At 42.6% G+C, this 24,278-nt stretch overlaps 1 protein-coding gene across 1 annotated transcript; it reads left to right on the top strand.

Annotated features, from left to right (window-relative positions):
• Positions 1 to 235: 235 nt before the first annotated feature.
• Positions 236 to 11,298, top strand: sdad1 (SDA1 domain containing 1). Its single transcript, XM_084169943.1, has 19 exons — positions 236 to 435; positions 1,492 to 1,596; positions 1,908 to 2,006; positions 2,121 to 2,231; positions 2,362 to 2,534; positions 2,629 to 2,761; positions 2,850 to 2,951; positions 3,077 to 3,146; positions 3,258 to 3,361; positions 3,460 to 3,517; positions 5,688 to 5,823; positions 6,225 to 6,322; positions 6,485 to 6,561; positions 6,741 to 6,876; positions 7,087 to 7,178; positions 7,861 to 8,045; positions 10,614 to 10,698; positions 10,785 to 10,949; positions 11,035 to 11,298. Exons 1-19 carry the CDS (start codon positions 334 to 336, stop codon positions 11,080 to 11,082), a joined length of 2,079 nt encoding a protein of 692 aa, XP_084026069.1. The 5' UTR covers positions 236 to 333; the 3' UTR covers positions 11,083 to 11,298.
• The last annotated feature ends 12,980 nt before the right edge of the window (positions 11,299 to 24,278 follow it).

Consider the following 24,278-nt stretch of genomic DNA (forward strand, 5'->3'; position numbering starts at 1 on the left):
CTGATTTGGGCGTGGCTTATGATTATTTCCTATCTAGATGTTCAAAATATTACTGTATTGCATATGGTTCTATAGCATATTGTAACATTTTTTAAGTGGGTTATGTAAGGACCTTAATTTCAATATTCTTCTTTGCACAACACTAGTGTCTACTGTAGGCAATATTTTATTTCACCCGAATTCACTGGGTTTTGGCAACGCGTTTCATTGCCACTTCGTTTGTCCCTGGATACGTTCCGTCGTGAGTCTGAAAATAAATGGCGATCTACTAGTGAGCCACGTTGGTATTTTGATAACATATTTATAATATAGATATTCCCTTTTACACCGAAAATGAATAAAATAATGTCGGGTCGACACAGCAACAAATTGCCAACCAATCTGCCGCAATTGCAGAACCTGATCAAGAGAGATCCACAGTCGTACACGGAAGAAGTGAGTGTATAAAACTGAACTAGCTAACGCATGCCAACGAACGTTAGCTAGTTTGACTAGTAAACAAACTACTTGGCTAACTTTCTAGTTATCTGCTTTACATTTAACTGACATTAGAAAGCAAGCTATGTTTTAGGGTCAATTAATGATGTCATGTATCATATAACTATATTGCTAACGTTAATTAGGTAGATTACTATATTTGATTGCATTGCTAGATAGCTAACGTTAGCAAGCTAGCCAGCTATCTAAACGAGCTAACTAGTTACGTCTTAGCCCAATATTAGACACATTTTATTCATGATCAAATGTATTAATAAACCGGGTCTAATGGCAGTCCATAGCGACAGCTTGCGAGATATTGCACTACCCGTTGCTGTACCTCTTTTAGCAGCACGTGTTCCGCATTGCACCGAATGTTATCCGTAGGCTGTTTTAATGTAGCCTAGGCAGCAGACAGTGGCTCTAGATCGGCACAATCTTCTTCGATTGATGTGCATTCCTGGTAATACACTCGTGTCCCCCATGGACCGGCTCGTACATAAAGCATCCTCCATTCAGGCTGCAAAAGCATCATTTTCCTCCTTTAACTTTAATGGCGAGCCGCCGTGGGAGAAAAAAAAAACTGGAAAAATGTGTACTGTCTTATTAATAAAACACCATTTTCCACCACCATTTTCGGAAAAATTAAGTTGCACACCCTTGGCTGAATGTGGCAATAGTGTGCAGCTATTGCTTAGTAGTAATACATCAGACTGTAATACCTCGCAGGTTTAAGGAAGAAATCAGTGGACAACTGGTGTAGTAAGTTAATATGAAGTTTAGTCAACATTCTTCTGATTTATTAACATTTAAGTCATTTAGCAGACGCTCTTATCCAGAGCCACTTACACATTTATAAAGGGACTGTTCAGAATTTTGGACCCTATATATAGTAGAGACGAGAGTGGACGCTTATCCAGTCCACGCTCGGAATCAGGAGAGGCTGGCTATGTCAATTCCTGCTGACTTGATTACATATTTTTCACTATGATCGTCTTAATTTCTAATCTACAGTTCCTGCAACAATATCGACACTACCAGTCCAATGTCCAGATCTTCAAACTCCAGCCTGACAAGCCCAACAAGGAGCTGGCAGACCTGGTCATGTTCCTTGCTCAGGTACGATCATCACTCTCAAATCTAGTCCTATAAATAGTATGCCAAATTCATGATATTAATAATAATTTGGATATTGTATTGTTTTATTTAAGTAATCAGAAACGTAATTGTAAATGTCATGTGAGTACCCTAGTTGGGGTCGAAGCTATCTCAAATCAGGAAATGTCTGTAGGCCTGCTGTATTTGTGGATCTTATTGGAAACCATGAACTGTCAATTATTTATAGATCGCCAACTGTAGACACAAGTATACTGCTGATGTTAATCCTCATAGGAAGCTATCAAGCTAAATCACTCATTGTGATGTTCCAGGTTGGACACTGCTATCTGCAGCAACTTGCCTCCTTCCCTCAGGAGTTGACCGAGCTCCTTATGAATCATCATACAGTCCTCGAGCCTGATCTACGAATGGTAAGAGAACATATCATCAACAGGTATTTTCTCACCCTTGTCAGCCGTTACAAATACGTGGATTTAATGTGTTCCCCCCCCCCCCCCCCCCCCTCATGTTTCTCCCTCGCTCAGACATTCTGCAAAGCCCTGATTCTGCTGAGGAACAAAGATCTGATCAACCCCACAGGTCTTCTGGAGCTGTTCTTTGAGCTACTGCGCTGTCACGACAAGCTCCTCAGGAAGGTGAGCCCGGAGTGTCTTGTCTGTCTGCACCCCCCCCCCAGGGTATTGTTATTCCATCTCTATGGTCAGTCTGCACTGTCGGTCACGGTCTGCATCTCGCTTAAGTCTCCTGTTCATCTCTTCCCCCCAGACACTGTACTCGCACATCGTGCATGACATAAAAAACATCAACTCCAAACACAAGAACAACAAAGTCAACACCACATTACAGAACTTCATGTACACCATGCTGAGAGACAGCAATCCTCTAGCAGCCAAGATCTCGCTGGATGTCATGATTGAGTTGTACAAGAGGAACATCTGGTAAGTAACATGCCTTGGCTCTGTGCTAAGTATCTTCAAAAAACACGTCACATGATATATATATATATTTTTATTTCCTTGTTTTCCATCACAGGAATGACGCCAAAACTGTTAACGTCATCACAACAGCATGTTTCTCCAAAGTCACAAAGATCCTTGTGGCAGGCATGAAGTTCTTCCTGGGCAAAGATGAAGATGAGAAGCGGGAAAGTGATTCAGAATCTGAGGCATGTATAGAGGGGAGGGGGGTGAGCATTATGATTGGAGGAGAGACTTCCTTGCTCTGTCAGGTCTAAGCCAATCTCTTATCTCCAGGAGGAGGGTCCGTCGGCTAGAGACCTGATGGTGAGGTACTCTACAGGGAAGAAGACAACCAAGAACAAGAAGAAGATGGAGAAGGCCATGAAGGTCCTTAAGGTACGCTGACAGTCCTGCGCTAATTAATTCCTGTGTTTTGTCTTTTACCTAAGATAGACTTTAAGTGGCAATTGTCTCGTTTTTGTTGATTGGTTAGTTAATGAATCTAACCTGATGATTCACAGAAACATAAGAAGAAGAAGAAGGTAGAGGTTTTCAATTTCTCTGCCATCCACTTGATTCATGATCCTCAAGGTATGTATGGTCACCCTCAAAAGCACACACTTATACACTAAACTACATCTGACCTCTTTATGTCGCTCTATTCTGGTTTTCCTAAGAAATATATTTATTTTTTTTGCACAGATTTTTCAGAGAAGCTGCTAAAGCAGTTGGAGGACTCTAAGGAGCGTTTTGAGGTGAAGATCATGATGATGGAACTAATATCCCGACTGGTTGGGATTCATGAGGTAAGAAAATGGCACTGTTAGATATGAACAGTGCAATTATTCTACAATGTAAAAAAAAAAAGAAGACATTCACGTTGTTATTTCTGTTCTTCCCACAGCTCTTTCTCTTTAACTACTATCCCTTTGTACAGCGGTTTATTCAGCCCCATCAAAGAGGTAAGTTGTAAACGAGGGCTCCACTTACATTTACATTTTAGTCATTTAGCAGACACTCTTATCCAGAGCAACTTACAGTTAGTGAGTGCATCACTTGTAATTAAAACCTACAAATCAAGTGTTATTTGTCACATGCGCCAAATACAACATGTGCTTACTTACAAGCCCTTAACCAACAATGTGGTTTTTAAGAAAATAGAGTTAAGAAAATATTTACTAAATAAAATAAAGTAATAAAATAAAGTAACACAATAAAATAACAATAATGAGGCTATATACAGGGGGTACCGGTACAGGTTAGTCGAGGTAATTTGTACATATAGGTAGGGGTAAAGTGACTATGCATAGATAATAAACAGCGAGTAGCAGCAGTGTAAAAACAAAGGGGGGGTCAATGCAAATAGTCCGGGTGGCCATTTTATTAATTGTTCAATTAGGGCTTTGTGATGGCCACTCCAATACCTTGACTTTGTTGTCCTTAAGCCATTTTGCCACAACTTTGGAAGTATGCTTGGGGTCATTGTCCATTTGGAAGACCCATTTGCGACCAAGCTTTAACTTCCTGACTGATGTCATGAGATGTTGCTTCAATTTATCCACATAATTTTCCTTCCTCATGATGCCATCTATTTTGTGAAGTGCACCAGTCCCTCCTGCAGCAAAGCACCCCCACAGCATGATGCTGCCACCCCCATGCTTCACCGTTGGGATGGTGTTCTTCGGCTTGCAAGCCCCCCCTTTTTCCTCCAAACATAACGATGAGCATTATGGCCAAACAGTTCTATTTTTGTTTCATCAGACCAGCGGACATTTCTCCAAAAAGTACGATCTTTGTCCCCATGTGCAGTTGTAAACCGTAGTCTGGCTTTTTTATGGCGGTTTTGGAGCAGTGGCTTCTTCCTTGCTGAGCGGCCTTTCAGGTTACATTTACATTTTAGTCATTTAGCAGACGCTCTTATCCAGAGCGACTTACAGTTAGTGAGTGCATACATTTTTATTTAATTTTTCATACTGGCCCCGTGTGTGGGGGCTGAGCTACATCCCTGCTGGCCATTCCCTCTCCTACCCTGGACGACGCTGGGCCAATTTTTGCGCCGCCCCATGGGTCTCCCGGTCGCGGCCAGCTACGACAGAGCCTGGATTCGAACCAGCCTTAGACCACTGCGCCACTCGGGAGTTATGTCGATATATAGATACTTTTGTACCTGTTTCCTCCAGCATCTTCACAAGGTCCTTTGCTGTTGTTCTGGGATTGATTTGGACTTTTCGCACCAAAGTACGTTCATCTCTAGGAGACAGAACGCGTCTCCTTCCTGAGCGGTAAGACGGCTGCGTGGTCTCATGGTGTTTATACTTGCGTACTATTGTTTGTACAGATGAACGTGGTACCTTCAGGCGTTTTAGAAATTGCTCCCAAGGATGAACCAGACTTGTGGAGGTCTACAATTTTTTTTCTAAGGTCTTGGCTGATTTCTTTTGATTTTCCCATGATGTCAAGCAAAGAGGCACTTGAGTTTGAAGGGAGTGGTTGAAAAACTATTTTTAATGACAACAACCTACATACACCAAAGTGTATGTAAACTTCCGACTTCAACTGTAGGTCCTGGATGGCAGGAAGCTTGGCCCTAGTGATGTACTGGGCCGTACGCACTACCCTCTGTAGCGCCTTACGGTCAGACCAGCCTTTCAAAGGACTTCATGGCTACCGACGTGAGTGCTACGGGGCGGTAGTCATTTATGCAGGTTACCTTCGCTTTCTTGGACACAGGGACTATGGCGGTCTGCTTGAAACATGTAGGTATTACAGACTCAGTCAGGAAGAGGTTGAAAATGTCAGTGAAGTCTGTACAGCGGTTTATTTATCCCCATCAAAGAGGTATGTTCTAAGAAAGGGCTCCGCTTGTAATTAAAAACAAACATGCAATTAGTCACATTGCGTTTAATACATTTACATTTAAGTCATTTAGCAGACGCTCTTATCCAGAGCGACTTACAGTTAGTGAGTGCATACATTTTCATACTGGCCCCCCCCCCCCCCCCGTGGGAAACGAAACCCACAACCCTGGAGTTGCAAGCGCCATGCTCTACCAACTGAGCTACAGGGGGCCCAGAACTTGAGTTGCAAAAAAAATATTTTATGCCTTGTGTTTCTTCTTTCTTTCTTCTCCAGAGGTGACCAAGATCCTCCTGTGTGCTGCCCAGTCCTCCCATCATCTAGTTCCACCTGAGATCATCGAGCCTGTCATCATGACCATAGCCAATAACTTTGTGACAGACAGAAACTCAGGAGAGGTGATGTGTGTTGGGTAAGGGAGACGTTCACACCTAGGATCCCTCTGTAACCGGGTTGGATGGCCATTGTAAAGTCACTCACCTAGGATCCCTCTGTAACCTGGTTGGATGGCCATTGTAAAGTCACTCACCTAGGATCCCTCTGTAATCTGGTTGGATGGCCATTGTAAAGTCACTCACCTAGGATCCCACTGTAACCTGGTTGGATGGCCATTGTAAAGTCACTCACCTAGGATCCCTCTGTAACCCGGTTGGATGGCCATTGTAAAGTCACTCACCTTCTGCATGTGATTGTTACCATGGGATATTGTGTGTATATAATACTGTTCTATACAGTTGAGATTTGTACAGCATCAATTATTGGTAGTAACACGGTTACATAGAGTAACAGAGTTGTGGGACTTTCTTTGTACAGCATCAATGCCATCAAGGAGGTGGCAGCTCGCTGTCCCCTAGCCATCACAGAAGAGCTCCTCCAGGACTTGGCTCAGTACAAGATGCACAAAGACAAGAGTAAGTAGTCTGTCCTTACTGTAGTAGGGTAACATGTTTTGTTTTGAATCTTTTCTCTTTAAACCAATGTGCTACAAGAGATTATTCATCACGTGTCATAAAAAAAAACGATTCAAAGGGTTTCAATGACGGTTATTTAAATGATGTCATTGCCTTTTTTAGATGTGATGATGTCTGCCAGAGGACTCATTCAGCTCTTCAGAAGCCTGGATCCAAAGATGCTACATAAGAGAGACAGGGTATGTTGCTGAGACCAATGTAATATACATTTTAAAATGATCTCAACATCGTAATGTTTTTCCTCCCTCGTTCTAATGCCCATATGCTAGGTGGTTCCTCCTCTCAGGGCTGAGGTGCTTTGAAATGTCCTGTAGGCCTGTGCAAACTGCTAACTTAACCATTTTGTGTTGTTTACTAGGGGCGACCCACAGAGTTGTCTACAGAGGCTAAGATCCAGGACTATGGCGAGATGGGGGCCAAAGACTACATCCCTGGAGCAGAGGTTCTGGAGGTGGAGGAGAAGGAGAAGGATGGAGGAGAAGAAGGGGATGGCGGTAAGGGATTGGATCGTGTATAGTCATTATTATAGAACTTGAAACTTCTACTTGTTGGGTTTTTTGCTGCAAGGACTCTCATTTGGATTTATATCAAGGACGGTATGTCCGACATGCAATAGATGATGTTCTGTGTGAAAATAGTTAAGACGGGTTTAAATATTGATTATTTGATCATTTCTTCCTCCGGCGTTTCCTCTTCATCTCCAGATGGCTGGGAGAGTGCCAGCAGTATCAGTGATGATGAGGACGGAGAATGGATCGATGTTCACCACTCCTCTGATGAAGACACCACAGAAATGGTAGGGTTCTGCATCAGCCCCATGTCTGTTAGGTGTTCTGGGTTGGTGACCTGATATTGAAAAGCTGGGCTGGCTCGCGTTCAATAGAGCACACCGTAGCAAAACACTTTGAATCAGAAAACTAAAATGAGTGTTTCTTATTGCACAAGTTCAGGTTGTCCCTCCCTGTTTGTCTGTTTTCTGCCATTTGGTGCTGAATGAACACTACTACCCTGGTGATTATCAAATCAAACTTTATTTGTCACATGCGCTGAATACAACAGGTGTAGACCTTACCGTGAAATGCTTACTTACAAGCCCTTAACCAACAATGCAGTTCAAGAAATAGAGTGAAGAAAATATTTACTGAATAAAATAAAGTACAAAAAAATACAAATATCGAAAAGTGACACAAGAAAATTACATAACAATAACAAGGCTATATACAGGGGGTACCGGTACCGAGTCAATGTGCGGTGGTACAGGTTAGTCGAGGTAGTTTGTAAAGTGACTATGCATAGATAATAAACAGCGAGTAGCAGCATTGTAAAAACAAATGGATGTGGGGGTCAATGTAAATAGTCCGGGTGGCCATTTGATTCATTGTTCAGCAGTCTTATGATTAGTGTTCTGATTGGTGGATAAGGTGTTCTTATTGGTGAGCAACGTCTTCTCATTGGCCATTTGTATGTGTCTCGCCCAGGCTGAGAAGCTGAAGAGCATGGATCCAGAGGAGAGGAAAGCCAAGGCGGCAGCGGTCAGCTCCAGTCGACTCCTCACTCAGGACGACTTCAAGAAGATCCGTCTGGCTCAGATGGCTAAAGAGGTCAACGCTGCCCCGGGCAAGGGACAGAAGAGGAAGATGGTGGACGATGATGAGGGTGAAAGGTCAGTCTTGTTGTTGTTATAATTTTACCTCCGCTCCTATGATCAATATAATTCAAAATGGGGTCGACTTTTTGTTATAATGATGATTGTGGATCCACGTTTTCCCTAATGGGAATATCTTATTTAAAACGCATTTATGCTGCGTTTAGACGAAGGGACGCAAAAAAAAAAACTTCATACCAGTCGGTATAGCGAGACAAGAAGGCAAGAGAGGGTGACGGCAAAAGCAATCCAGCACGACGGCATGCGTTGCTATGGTGATATCAGTAAACAAACCAGTGCAAATCAACACCCGATAGAAAACGACGCTACGGCAAAAGTTGAAATATTTGAACTCTGGCGGCAGGTCCCGTCTATCGCGGCGGCTGGGGCTGACCCCATTTAGTCGACTGGTCGATAGGCTGTTGGTCGACCGAGATGTCTGTAGTCGAGCAGTAGGAAAAAAAAGACAGCTGTCTGATTGGAATGTTCCGGATTGACTTGAATGAACTTATTTTGAACTTATTCTCTGCAGCAGAGGTAAAATCTGGGTCTTCCTTTCCTGTGGCGGTACTCATGAGAGCCAGTTTCATCATAGCGCTTGATGGTTTTTGCGACTGCACTTGAAGAAGCTTTCAAAGTTCTTGGAATGTGGTCCTCTGTAGCTCAGCTGGTAGAGCACGGCGCTTGTAACGCTAAGGTAGTGGGTTCGATCCCCGGGACCACCCATACACAAAAAAAGAATGTATGCACGCATGACTGTAAGTCGCTTTGGATAAAAGCGTCTGCTAAATGGCATATTTTTTTATTTTATTTAATTTTTTCGGATTGACTGACCTTCATGTCTTAAAGTAACAATGGACTGTCATTTCTCTTTGCTTATTTGAGCTGTTCTTGCCATAATATGGACTTGGTCTGTTACCAAATAGGGCTATCTTCTGTATACCTCCCCCCTACCTTGTCACAACAACTGATTGGCTCAAACGCATTAAGAAGAAAATAAATTCCACAAATAAACTTTTGAGAAGGCACACCTGTTAATTGAAATGCATTCCAGGTGACTACCTCAGGATGCTGGTTGAGAGAATGCCAAGAGTGTACAAAGCTGTCATCAAGGCAAAGGGTGGCTACTTTGAAGAATCTCAAATATAACACATATTTTGATTTGTTTAACACTTTTTTTGTTACTGCATGATTCCATATGTGTTATTTCATAGTTTTGATGTCTTCACTATTATTCTACAATGTTAAAAATAAAATAAAATAACCTTGAATGAGTAGGTGTTCTAAAACTTTGGACTGGTACTGCATATCTACAGAAATAAGACCGATCCGGCTTGTGTTGCCTGTTTGTTTTAATAGCCTACTGATTCTGTAAGCACCAAGCCTCACACAACCACATGTACACATGTGGCTGTTCGTAATCTTTGCTTTGCTGTAATAAAGGCTTTACACTTTTTATTTTTATCGTTAGAGCAGCCTCTGTTATTACCAGATTAATTATAATTAGATTACATTTATTTATTTAGTGTTTACACTGTTCCAAATTGTCCGAAAAATAGTATTTATAATAATAATAACCGTCTTTTTTCTAGATCTACCTGTTGTTGTTATGATGATGATTATAATAAGTGAAATCATTAGTAGTCTTAGTATAGCAGCCTTGTATAACTGCCATTGAGCTGTAGGCCTAAAGAGTGTATCCTGTTTAGTCTTAATACCATAACTTACTTAGGCATGTTTCAATACCTATATAGGCTACTGTATCATTCATTCGTTCATGTCATCGCACAGCATATGAGGCATTCATGATTTGAAATGCAATCAAGCGTTTAGGTTTTAAAATAAAATAACAAAGAGACCCTTGAATAATTGGCGTAAACAAAAACTAAACCGTTTCCATGTTGGCGGTTGAATTCACGAATGAATGTGACTTTTTTTTCAGTCTTTGCTGTAATAAAGGCTTTGCAATTTATTATTTTTTTGACGTTACAACATTCTCTGGTACGCTTTTAATTTATTTAGTGTTTACATTGTTCAAAACGGTCAGAAAAAGTATATTGTAATCTAACAGCACCTGTCCTTAACACCTTTTTCTTGATCTCCTGTATGTTCCACAACTAGTCACATTTATTCCACCCATCTGACTTCCCCTTTACCTCCTGAGCAACCAGTAAACATTCCCCCCGTTTCCAGTTTATTTGTCACGTCATCTGCATCCATTTTGCTGTCATCTGTTACGGTGTTCAGAGTTTGTTAACCAATGTATTAATGTGGTTATGATATGCTATAGGTCAGGCCCTATTGGTCACGTGCATGCGACGCTTACATGTGTCACGTAAAGAGTGCGTGGGTTGAGGGAATAGGGAATGCCCTAGTGGCGGCTGACTGCATTCGCTGCCAGCGTCAACGCATTTACTGTCGTGCTCTCATTGAAAACAATGACATCCGGTTTACCATCTACCTCGTACCATCTAAACGCAGCATAAGCGTGATAAACACTCATGCAAACGGTTGGAAATTGTTTAACTGCAATTGGTGTGTGTGTGTGTACACATCTTAACGAATAACATTGCAAACCGTTTTCAGAGGGGAAATCCTTACCTTGAGAGACATTGAAAAGCTGCACAAGAAACCCAAGGCAGACAAGGAATCAAGACTGGCCACTGCACAGGTGACAATCTCAATCAAGAATGTGCTCAATTCTAATTCTCGTATTCTCAGGATTTCATCCGATCATGTGGTTTGTTTTGATGGTAGGCTGGCCGCTCAGATAGGAAGGAGTTTGTGAAGAAGAGGAAAGAGAAGCTGAATCCGTTCGCCTCCACCAGCAACAAGGACAAGAAGAGGAACAAAGACTTCAGGATGATGAGACACAGTCTAAATGTACGGACCAAGAACAAGAGATCCTTCAGAGATAAACAGGTAAATTCCGTTTATTTTTTGTGTGCAGCATAATTTTTATTTTCTTTCAGTATTATTTATCTCTTCTCTCTCTCTCTCCATACAGATTGCTCTAAGAGATGCACTCATTAAGAGAAAGAAGCAATACAAATAGCGATATCGCTGTATGCCGTGGACTCTTGGTTCCAAAGGAAATGATGGCTTCCATGAACTTGGGCTATTAAATGAAGATGGGGAATGGTTCGTTTTAACTGCAATATACCATTCCCCATCTCCATTTAACAGGAAGATGTGGTCTATAACATATTTGTATAGGTAGTAGGCTATAATCACACTGCCTTCTATTAAAAGATTTACCGTCAGTCGTTTACCCCTTTCTCCTATTTGTATTTTTTTTTTCAGTCTACTTCAAATTTCTATACACCTTTTGTGATGTGAAGATGATGTTCCTGGCAACAAAGTGTACATGTAACTCCTCTAGATTGACGTAATAGACAATAAATAAATGCAGACTGCATTTAAATGTCAAGATTTCCAGGACGAACACACACATATACAGTGGGGGGAAAAAGTATTTAGTCAGCCACCAATTGTGCAAGTTCTCCCACTTAAAAAGATGAGAGAGGCCTGTAATTTTCATCATAGGTACACGTCAACTATGACAGACAAAATGAGAGAGAAAAATCCAGAAAATCACATTTGTATGATTTTTAATGAATTTATTTGCAAATTATGGTGGAAAATAAGTATTTGGTCAATAACAAAAGTTTCTCAATACTTTGTTATATACCCTTTGTTGGCAATGACACAGGTCAAACGTTTTCTGTAAGTCTTCACAAGGTTTTCACACACTGTTGCTGGTATTTTGGCCCATTCCTCCATGCAGATCTCCTCTAGAGCAGTGATGTTTTGGGGCTGTCGCTGGGCAACACAGACTTTCAACTCCCTCCAAAGATGTTCTATTGGGTTCAGGTCTGGAGACTGGCTAGGCCACTCCAGGACCTTGAGATGCTTCTTACGGAGCCACTCCTTAGTTGCCTTGGCTGTGTGTTTCGGGTCGTTGTCATGCTGGAAGACCCAGCCACGACCCATCTTCAATGCTCTTTGCTCTTACTGAGGGAAGGAGGTTGTTGGCCAAGATCTCGCGATACATGGCCCCATCCATCCTCCCCTCAATACGGTGCAGTCGTCCTGTCCCCTTTGCAGAAAAGCATCCCCAAAGAATGATGTTTCCACCTCCATGCTTCACGGTTGGGATGGTGTTCTTGGGGTTGTACTCATCCTTCTTCCTCCAAACACGGCGAGTGGAGTTTAGACCAAAAAGCTCTATTTTTGTCTCATCAGACCACATGACCTTCTCCAATTCCTCCTCTGGATCATCCAGATGGTTATTGGCAAACTTCAGACGGGCCTGGACATGCGCTGGCTTGAGCAGGGGGACCTTGCGTGCGATGCAGGATTTTAATCCATGACGGCGTAGTGTGTTACTAATGGTTTTCTTTGAGACTGTGGTCCCAGCTCTCTTCAGGTCATTGACCAGGTCCTGCCGTGTAGTTCTGGGCTGATCCCTCACCTTCCTCATGATCATTGATGCCCCACGAGGTGAGATCTTGCATGGAGCCCCAGACCGAGGGTGATTGACCGTCATCTTGAACTTCTTCCATTTTCTAATAATTGCGCCAACAGTTGTTGCCTTCTCACCAAGCTGCTTGCCTATTGTCCCAGCCTTGTGCAGGTCTACAATTTTATCCCTGATGTCCTTACACAGCTATCTGGTCTTGGCCATTGTGGAGAGGTTGGAGTCTGTTTGATTGAGTGTGTGGACAGGTGTCTTTTATACAGGTAACGAGTTCAAACAGGTGCAGTTAATACAGGTAATGAGGGGAGAACAGGAGGGCTTCTTAAAGAAAAACTAACAGGTCTGTGAGAGCCGGAATTCTTTCTGGTTGGTAGGTGATCAAATACTTATGTCATACAATAAAATGCAAATTAATTACTTAAAAATCATACAATGTGATTTTCTGGATTTTTGTTTTAGATTCCGTCTCTCACAGTTGAAGTGTACCTATGATAAAAATTACAGACCTCTACATGCTTTGTAAGTAGGAAAACCTGCAAAATCGGCAGTGTATCAAATACTTGTTCTCCCCACTGTATATCTCCATTGATTCTTGAAAAATAGATTTTATAAATTCATTGTGAGCTTAATTCAACTGCTGTCCCCCATCAGAACCCAAAATATACACTTGTTTTACTTCATTGTTTGTAAACAATTGAATTGTAAACAAACTGTATAGCCCCAAAACATGATTAAAACTATAATTTTGATATCATGGAATGTCAGTCTTTGCATCCATAGATCTCTATGAATATGAGAGTGGTTACATTTCTTTATCCCAAACCCTCAGATTTTTTCCAAAACAGTGGCGGGGTGTCTACTTTGTTGTTGTTTGAACTTGCGATTGCCCCTTTAAGCTTACGATCGTTTTAACGATGCATCATTACTATAACGGCCGAAGATGTTACATGCGTTTTCCAGAACGCCGTGTAGAAAGAACGTCAGTAAGTGTGTTGTTGGAGCATGTGTTGATACTAATAGGATCGAAAGAAAGGCAGCACTGCTCTCAGATCAGCGTTCTCCATTCAAATCTTACCTTAACATTAGAATTGTTCCACAATACTGACAACGGATCAGCTCCTAGAGAGATATTATCATCTACAGTGCCATGAAAAAGTATTTTTCCCCTTTTATGATTTTCTCTATTTTTGTGTATTTTTGATACAGAATTTTATCAGATCTTCAACCAGAACCTAATATTAGATAAAGGGAACCTGAGTTTACAAATAACTAAGAAAACTGATACTTATTTTATTTAATTCATTCATTAACAAAGTTGTGCAACACCCAATTTCCCTGTGTGAAAAAGTAATTGCCCCCTTACTGGTTGTGCCACCTTTTAAGCTTCAATGACTACAACCAAATGCTTCCTGTAGTTGTTGATCAGTCTCTCACATCGCTGTGGATGAATTTTGGCCCACTCTTGCATGCAGAACTGCTGTAACTCAGTGACATTTGTGGGTTTTCAAGCATGAACTGCTCGTTTCAAGTCCTGCCACAACATCTCAATTGGGATTAGGTCTGGACTTTGACTAGGCCATTCCAAAACTTCACATTTGTTGCTTTTTAACCATTTTAATTTAGACTTGTGTGTTTTGGATCATTGTCTTGCTGCATGACCCAGCTGCGCTTCAGCTCACAGACGGATGGCCTGACATTCTCCTGTAGAAGTTCTCTGATACAGAGCAGAATTCATGGTTCCTTCTATTAAGGTAAGTCGTCCAGGTCCTGAGGCATTTAAAGCATCCCCAAAACTACCACCACCAGGCTTGACCATTAGTTTGAGGATCTTACTGTGGAATGCGGTGTTTGGTTTTGGCCAGACATAATGGGAGCCATCTTGTCCAAAAATTTGAAAGTTTGCCAAAAAGCACCTGGATGATCATCAAGACTCTTGGAAGAATGTTCTATGGACACATGGGTCTTGCTGACCCTGGTAGTCTTGTCTCTTGGCTGCACCTTGGAGGCCCTGGGGTATCCTGGTAGGACTGCTGTGCCAGTTTGGTTTCATGCCCCTCAGCCTGCTGGTTCTGGGCTTCTCTGTCCAACCTGTACAGGCGGTGGCTATAATCATCATGGGCTGCTGTCTTGTCATCACATACTGGATGGACGGGAACATTTACATTTACATTTACATTTAAGTCATTTAGCAGACGCTCTTATCCAGAGCGACTTACAAATTGGTGCATTCACCCTATAGCCAGTGGGTTAACCACTTTACAACACTTTTTTTTTTTTTTTTTTTTTTTTTTTGGGGGGGCGGGGGGGCTAGACGGATTACTTCATCCTATCCCAGGTATTCCTTAAACATGGACCTCAGGCGGTTTGGTTTACTTTGTTTGCGTCCCAAATGGCACCCTATTCCCTACATAGTGCACTACTTTTGACTAGGGCCCATAGGGCTTTGGTCAAAAAGTAGTAAACTATTTGAGAGAGAGATTTTCTTTTGTGGATTCTCAAATCAACAGTAAACAAAACCTTGGTTCTAAAGGTAAACGTGATGTCATTCTGATGAGAGAAGATTCCACGGCAGCTACATGGACATATAGGAATGGGAAGGGACTTGATCCCAATGAATAATGCTTACTGACTTTAGTATAATATATAACCAATTGTGCTATTGTGTGTGTTTTTTCACATAATTTTTGTAACTTATTTTGTACATAATGTTTCTGCCACTGTCTCTTATGACCGAAAAGAGCTTCTGGATATCAGGACAGCGATTACTCGCCTCGTACTGGACAAATATTTTTTCTTTAACGAGTCGGATGCGAAGGATTTACTTCAGACACCCGACAAGGCCCAAATCCCCGTCATTCGCATAAAGAAGAGACAGAGATATTGGGGACGTAGGTCGGGGTGCCTTGTAAGGATCCGACGGCGAGTGGGTAATCTGCCTCTACAGTGAGGGAAAAAAGTATTTGATCCCCTGCTGATTTTGTACGTTTGTCCACTGACAAAGATATGATCAGTCTATAATTTTAATGGTAGGTTTATTTGAACAGTGAGAGACAGAATAACAACAACAAAATCCAGAAAAACGCATGTCAAAAATGTTATAAATTGATTTGCATTTTAATGAGGGAAATAAGTATTTGACCCCACTGCAAAACATGACTTAGTACTTGGTGGCAAAACCCTTGTTGGCAATCACAAAGGTCAGACATTTCTTGTAGTTGGCCACCAGGTTTGCACACATCTCAGGAGGGATTTTGTCCCACTCCTCTTTGCAGATCTTCTCCAAGTCATTAAGGTTTCAAGGCTGACGTTTGGCAACTCGAACCTTCAGCTCCCTCCAAAGATTTCCTATGGGATTAAGGTCTGGAGACTGGCTAGGCCACTCCAGGACCTTAATGTGCTTCTTCTTGAGCCACTCCTTTGTTGCCTTGGCCGTGTGTTTTGGGTCATTGTCCAGCTGGAATACCCATCCACGACCCATTTTCAATGCCCTGGCTGAGGGAAGGAGGTTCTCACCCAATATTTGATGGTACATGGCCCCGTCCATCGTCCCTTTGATGCGGTGAAGTTGTCCTGTCCCCTTAGCAGAAAAACACCCCCAAAGGATAATGTTTCCACCTCCATGTTTGACGGTGGGGATGGTGTTCTTGGGGTCATAGGCAGTGTGGTGTATCCCCCAACGCACACACACAGCCACACAAACTGACCAGTGCCCAAAGTGGTGAGAAAGCTCACCCTTATCCGCCGGACTCTGGAGCGAGAGTCAGCACGGAGCCCATGATGCAACGCTGAAATAGACGCAACACGTCCCAAAATCCTCGTCGCCAATTCCTGTGGTGTCGCGACAACGATGCTGATATGCTGTGTTCATAAGAAATCCGCTGACACTGTACTTTGATTATAAAGGTTTATTATATCAAAAGATTTCAGCGTCAATTTACAGACTTTTGCAGAGTCTCGAGAACAACTAACCCAATCTCAAATATGATTATTCTCCTCGTCCTTTGTTCCAACATGGTATATATCCTATGTAACATAAGATGGGTGGTTTTAGATAGACCAATCCCTGGCCTCCACATATCCAAGTGTCCTCTATTTCAGGGGGCCCCCTATAGTAATGCTTTCCAGATGTTTCAGAAAAGTATAGTTCATTTAACCCAACCATATGAAAACCTCAGCCAAAGCTATAAACAGTTCAGATACTACAGCAGCATTCCTCCTCCTCCAAACACGGCGAGTTGAGTTGATGCCAAAGAGCTCCATTTTGGTCTCATCTGACCACAACACTTTCACCCAGTTCTCCTCTGAATCATTCAGATGTTCATCGGCAAACTTCAGACGGGCCTGTATATGTGCTTTCTTGAGCAGGAGGGACCTTGTGGGCGCTGCAGGATTTCAGTCCTTCACGGCGTAGTGTGTTACCAATTGTTTTCTTGGTGACTATGGTCTCAGCTGCCTTGAGATCATTGACAAGATCCTCCCGTGTAGTTCTGGGATGATTCCTCACCGCTCTCATGATCATTGCAAGGCCGAGGGAGATTGACAGTCCTTTTGTGTTTCTTCCATTTGCGAATAATCGCACCAACTGTTGTCACCTTCTCACCAAGCTGCTTGGCGATGGTCTTGTAGCCCATTCCAGCCTTGTGTAGGTCTACAATCTTGTCCCTGACATCCTTGGAGAGCTCTTTGGTCTTGGCCATGGTGGAGAGTTTGGAATCTGATTGATTGATTGCTTCTGTGGACAGGTGTCTTTTATACAGGTAACAAACTGAGATTAGGAGCACTCCCTTAAAGAGTATGCTCCTAATCTCAGCTCGTTACCTGTATAAAAGACACCTGGGAGCCAGAAATCTTTGTGATTGAGAGGGGGTCAAATACTAATTTCCCTCATTAAAATGCAAATCAATTTATAACATTTTTGACATGCGTTTTTCTGGATTTTCTTGTTGTTATTCTGTCTCTCACTGTTCAAAGAAACCTACCATTAAAATTATAGACTGATAATTTCTTTGTCAGTGGGCAAACGTACAAAATCAGCAGGGGATCAAATACTTTTTTCCCTCACTAGACCATCAGTCCTATTAGCCAACGTACAATCATTGGATAATAAAATGGATGAGCTCTGATCAAGAATATCCTACCAGCGGGATATTAACTGTAATATCTTGTTTCACAGAGTTGTGGCTGAACGACGATATGGATAACATACAGCTGGCGGGGTTTTCGGTGCATCGGCAAGATAGAACAGCTGCCTTCGGTAAGACAAGGCGGTCTGTGTACAGTGGCTTGCGAAAGTATTCACCCCCTGGAATTAAAATAGATTTTTGGGGGGTTTGTATCATTTGATTTACACAATATGCCTACCACTTCGAAGATGCAAAATATTTTTTCTTGTGAAACAAACAAGAAATAAGACAAAAAAATGAACTTGAGCGTGCATAACTATTCACCCCCACAAAGTTAATACTTTGTAGAGCCAACTTTGACCCGTAGCACTCAAGTCTGTAGCCATGAAGTGCTTTGAAAGGCTGGTCATGGCTCACATCAACACCATTATCCCAGAAACCCTAGACCCACTCCAATTTGCATACCGCCCCAACAGATCCACAGATGATGCAATCTCTATTGCACTCCACACTGCCCTTTCCCATCTGGACAAACGGAACACCTACGTGAGAATGCTATTAATTGACTACAGCTCAGCATTCAACACCATAGTGCCCTCAAAGCTCATCACTAAGCTAAGGACCCTGGGACTAAACACCTCCCTCTGCAACTGGATCCTGGACTTCCTGACTGGCCGCCCCCTGGTATTAAGGGTAGATAACAACACATCTGCCACGCTGATCCTCAACACGGGGGCCCCTCAGGGGTGCGTGCTCAGTCCCCTCCTGTACTCCCTGTTCACCCATGACTGCATGGCTAAGCATGACTCCAACACCATCATTAAGTTTGCAGACGACACAACAGTGGTAGGCCTGATCACCGAAAATTATGAGACAGCCTATAGGGAGGAGGTCAGAGACCTGGACATGTGGTGCCAGGATAACAACCTCTCCCTCAACGTGATTAAGACAAAGGAGATGATTGTGGACTACAGGAAAAGGAGGACTGAGCACGCCCCCATTCTCATCGACGGGGCTGTAGTGGAGCAGGTTGAGAGCTTCAGGTTCCTTGGTGTCCACATCACCAACAAACTATTATGGTCCAAACACACCAAGACAGTTGTGAAGAGGGCACGACAAAGCCTATTTCCCCTCAGATTTGGCATGGGTCATCAGATCCTCAAAAAGATACAGCTGCACCATCGAGAGCATCCTGACTGGTTGCATCACCGCCTGGTATGGCAACTGCTTGGCCTCCGACCGCAAGGAGCTACAGAGGGTAGTGTGTACGGCCCAGTACATCACTGGGGCCAAGCTTCCTGCCATCCAGGACCTCTATAGCAGGCGGTGTCAGAGGAAGGCCCTGAAAATTGCCAAAGACTCCAGCCACCCTAGTCATAGACTGTTCTCTCTGCTAACGCACGTCAAGCGGTACCGGAGCGCCAAGTCTAGGTCCAAAAGGCTTCTTAACAGCTTCTACCCCCAAGCCATAAGACTGCTGAACAATTAATCAAATGGCTACCCGGACTATTTGCATTGTCCCCCCCCCCCCCCACCCCCTCTTTTTACGCTGCTGCTACTCTCTGTTTATTATCTATGCATAGTCACTTTACCTCTACCCACATGTACATATTACCTCAATTACCTGGACTAAATGGTGCCCCTGCACATTGACTCTGTCCCGGTACCCCCTGTACATAGCCTCCCTTCTGTTATTACACATTGACTCTGTACCGGTACCCCCTGTATATAGCCTCCCTACTGTTATTTTACTGCAGCTCTTTAATTAGTTGCTATTTTTCTATTTTCCTCCTTTTTACTTATCTATTTTTTACTAAACACTTATTTTTCTTAAAACTGCGTTGTTGGTTAAGGGCTTGTAAGTAGTGCACTTTTATTCAGCGCATGTGACAAATAAATTTTTATTTGATAATAAGGAGTTTATTAGAATAGGTTAGAATTGTGTTAGGTAGATTAGATTCCAGCCATTTTTGTCATTGTGTTGGATAATGACTCAAACAGTGCAGACATTAAAGTGGTCCAGTGTAAAGATTAACCCAGATGACACTGATGGAGTTGACACATACACCTCATGATCTTGCTGCCGAGTGGCGCAGTGGTCTAAGGCACTTCTAAGGCACTGCATCTCAATGCAAGAGGCGTCACTACAGACCCTGGTTCGATTCCAGGCTGTATCACAATCCGGACGTGATTGGGAGTCCCACAGGGTGGCGCACAATTGGCCCAGCGTCGTCCGGGTTTGGCCGGGGTAAATAAGAATTTGTTCTTAACTGACTTGCCTAGTTAAATTCATTCTCTGTGAATGTGTGTCATGGGCTGGTCTTCCTCCTAGGCTGTCTGTTGTTTTGGGTCTGTTGTTTTGTTTTGGGTGTGTTGTCTGTATCATCACCATGACTAGTATCTCCACAGTGCTTGGTATGCCTCTGTGTCAGTACGTCTACACACGACTGGGTGGAGGCAGGCACCATCAGAACACCATACTTTAACATAGGTAATGACCGTCTCCTTCTTCTATATTTTAATAAATTGCTGTTTTCGATTCTGTTTATGTTTCTTATTTTCTCTGTCTTCGGTCTCACTCTCTCTCTTTTTCTCTCTGACTACTCAACCTTTTCCCTTGGAGAGAGCAGCGTGATAAACTCTGTAGGTCAGAGACTGTAATAAGAATCTTCAAATACACTGAAATGGAATAAAAGTTTACCAGCAATCTAGGAGGAAAATAACCTCCTCCCTCAACGTCAACAAAACGAAGGAGCTGATCGTGGACTTCAGGAGACAGCAGAGAGAGCACACCCCCATCCACATCGACGGGGCCGCAGTGGAGAAGGTGAAAAGCTTCAAGTTCCTCAGCGTGCACATCACTGACAATCTGAAATGGTCCATCCACACATACAGTGTGGTGAAGAAGGCACAAAAGCGCCTCTTCAACCTCCAGGAGGCTGAAGAAATTCAGCTTGGCCCTTAACACCCTCACAAACTTTTACCGATGCACCATTGAGAGCCTCTTGTTTGGCTGTATCACCGCCTGGTATGGCAACTGCACCGTCCGTAACCCCATGGCTCTCCAGAGGGTGGTGTGGTCTGCACAACACATCATTGAGGGCAAACTGCCTGCCCTCCAGGAAAATCTAAAGCACCCGGTGTCACAGGAAGATCATCAAGGACCTCCGCCACATCTAGAAGGCAGAGACCGTACAGGCGCATCAAAGCTGGGACCAAGAGACTGCAAAACAGCTATCTTCAGGCCATCAGACTGTTTACAAGTCACCATGAGCCGGCCTCCACCCAGTACCCTGCCCTGAACCTTAGACACTGTAACTAGCCGGCTACCACCCGGTACTCCACCCTGCGTCTTAGAGACTGCTGCCGTATGTACATAGTCATTGAACACTAGTCACTTTAATAATGTTTCCATGCTGTTTTTAACCACTTCTTATGTATAAACGGTTCTAGTCAAGGCTCATCCTTTATAACTGAACACCTTTCCTATTCATACACTGCCATACACACCATTATGTACTGTACGTGTTTATTTACAGTGCCTTGAAAAAGTATTCATCCCCCTTGGTGTTTTTCCTATTTTGTTGCATTACAACCTGTCATTTAAATTGATTTTTATTTGCATTTCATGTAATGGACATACACAAAATAGTCCAAATTGGTGAAGTGAAATGAAAAAAATAACTTGTTTCAAAAAATTCTAAAAAATAAATAACGGAAAAGTGGTGTGTGCATATGTAATCAACCCCTTTGATATGAAGCCCCTAAATAAGATATGGTGCAACCAATTACCTTCAGAAGTCACATAATTAGTTAAAGTCCACCTGTGTGCAATCTAAGTGTCACATGATCTCAGTATATATACACCTGTTCTGAAAGGCCCCAGAATCTGCAACACCACTAAGCAAGGGGCACCACCAAGCAAGCGGCACCATGAATAATAATAATATGCAAGACCAAGGAGCTCGCCAAACAGGTCAGGGACAAAGTTGTGGAGAGGTACAGATCAGGGTTGGGATATAAAAAAACATCAGAAACTTTGAACATCCCACGGAGCACCATTCAATCCATAATAAAAAAAATTGAAAGAATATGGCGCCACAATAAACCTACCAAGAGAGGGCCTTCCACCAAAACTCATGGACCAGGCAAGGAGGGCATTAATCAGAGAGGCAACAAAGAGACCAAAGATAACCCTGAAGGAGCTGCAAAGCTCCACAGCGGAGATTGGAGTATCTGTCCATAGGACCACTTTAAGCCGTACACTCCACAGACCTGGGCTTTACGGAAGAGTGGCCAGAAAAAAGCCATTGCTTAAAGAAAAAAATAAGCAAACATGTTTGGCGTTTGCCAAAAGCCATGTGGGAGACTCCCCAAACAGATGAGACTAAAATTGAGCTTTTTGGCCATCAAGGAAAACGCTATGTCTGGCGCAAACCCAACACCTCTCATCACCCCGAGAACACCATCCCCACAGTGAAGCATGGTGGTGGCAGCATCATGCTGTGGGGATGTTTTTTCATTGGCAAGGACTGGGAAACTGGTCAGAATTGAAGGAATGATGAATCGCGCTAAATACAGGGAAATTCTTGAGGGAAACCTGTTTCAGTCTTCCAGAGATTTGAGACTGGGACGGAGGTTCACCTTCCAGCAGGACAATGACCCTAAGCATACTGCTAAAGCAACACTTGAGTGGTTTAAGGAGAAACATTTACATGTCTTGGAATGGCCTAGTCAAAGCCCAGACCTCAATCCAATTGAGAATCTGTGGTATGACTTAAAGATTGCTGTACACCAGCGGAACCCATCCAACTTGAAGGAGCTGGAGCAGTTTTGCCTTGAATGGACATAAATCCCAGTGGCAAGATGTGCCAAGCTTATAGAGACATACCCCAACAGACTTGCAGCTGTAATTGCTGCAAAAGGTGGCTCTACAAAGTATTGACTTTGGGGGGGTGAACAGTTATGCACGCTCAAGTGTTCTGTTTTTTTTGTCTTATTTCTTGTTTGTTTCACAATAAAAAATATGTTGCATCTTCAAAGTGGTAGGCATGTTGCGTAAATCAAATGATACAAACCCCCAAAAAATCAATTTTAATTCCAGGTTGTAAGGCAACAAAATAGGAAAAATGCCAAGGGGGGTGAATACTTTCGCAAGTCACTGTATACATTTATATTTCGGACTTTGACATTGCTTGTTCTGACATTTTTTAATGTTTTATATTTTTTGGGATTTGTGTGTTGTTTTGTATTGTTAGGTATACTACACTGTTGGAGCTAGAAACAAGCATTTCGCTGCACCTGCGATAACATCTGCAGATATGTGTACAGGACCAATACTATTTTATTTAGATTAGAGCTTGACATGAGTGCCACATAACATGTTGAAATGTTGGAGTCATACTTCTACTAATTTACGTTATTCAATATGCATAAGCTGCCATGTAGGCCTATGTATTAAAACGTTGTATCATTTTCTTAGGCCTCACACTGATCACCTTGGTGATCTGGTTCCCGTGGCATGTGGTGTTTTTGGAAACTACAAGTGGCCCAAAGCAGCAAGGAAGATCTTGATGGTATGTCTATTCTGAGTTCAGGAAGATCTTGATGGTATGTCTATTCTGCGTTCAGGAAGATCTTGATGGTATGTCTATTCTGAGTTCAGGAAGATCTTGATGGTATGTCTATTCTGAGTTCAGGAAGATCTTGATGGTATGTCTATTCTGAGTTCAGGAAGATCTTGATGGTATGTCTATTCTGAGTTCAGGAAGATCTTGATGGTATGTCTATTCTGAGTTCAGGAAGATCTTGATGGTATGTCTATTCTGCGTTCAGGAAGATCTTGATGGTATGTCTATTCTGAGTTCAGGAAGATCTTGATGGTATGTCTATTCTGCGTTCAGGAAGATCTTGATGGTATGTCTATTCTGCGTTCAGGAAGATCTTGATGGTATGTCTATTCTGAGTTCAGGAAGATCTTGATGGTATGTCTATTCTGAGTTCAGGAAGATCTTGATGGTATGTCTATTCTGAGTTCAGGAAGATCTTGATGGTATGTCTATTCTGAGTTCAGGAAGATCTTGATGGTATGTCTATTCTGAGTTCAGGAAGATCTTGATGGTATGTCTATTCTGAGTTCAGGAAGATCTTGATGGTATGTCTATTCTGAGTTCAGGAAGATCTTGATGGTATGTCTATTCTGAGTTCAGGAAGATCTTGATGGTATGTCTATTCTGAGTTCAGGAAGATCTTGATGGTATGTCTATTCTGAGTTCAGGAAGATCTTGATGGTATGTCTATTCTGAGTTCAGGAAGATCTTGATGGTATGTCTATTCTGAGTTCAGGAAGATCTTGATGGTATGTCTATTCAGGAGGCAGTCGTGCTAAAGCAAACAAAGGAAAGGAGGGTCGCTCAACAACAATGACAAAAAGCATGAGGCTTACCAAGAAAAACTTCCAGAAAGTACTAATTAATTCGAGGTAAAAAGGAGTTGGAGCACTCAACAAAAAAAATACATTTGTATTTATTTTAGATCACTTTAATACATTGTTCTTCAAGATGAGTACAGGTGACTGACGTTTCAACGTCAAGCTGATGTCTTCCTCAGACTGACCTGACCATTGCACTTAGCTCCTATTTATAGCCT

This window comes from Coregonus lavaretus (assembly GCF_964263955.1).
Source record: "Coregonus lavaretus genome assembly, chromosome: 10".
Taxonomy (NCBI): Eukaryota; Metazoa; Chordata; class Actinopteri; order Salmoniformes; family Salmonidae; genus Coregonus; species Coregonus lavaretus.

What these genes read in the sequence shown, in the direction of transcription:
- sdad1 (XM_084169943.1), top strand. Translation starts at nt 334, where the DNA reads ATGAATAAAATAATGTCGGGTCGACACAGCAACAAATTGCCAACCAAT. An exon ending in ACGACAAGCTCCTCAGGAAG is followed by an intron (nt 2,232 to 2,361) that starts GTGAGCCCGGAG and finishes TCTTCCCCCCAG; the next exon opens with ACACTGTACTCGCACATCGT. An exon ending in CAAGACTGGCCACTGCACAG is followed by an intron (nt 10,699 to 10,784) that starts GTGACAATCTCA and finishes TTTTGATGGTAG; the next exon opens with GCTGGCCGCTCAGATAGGAA.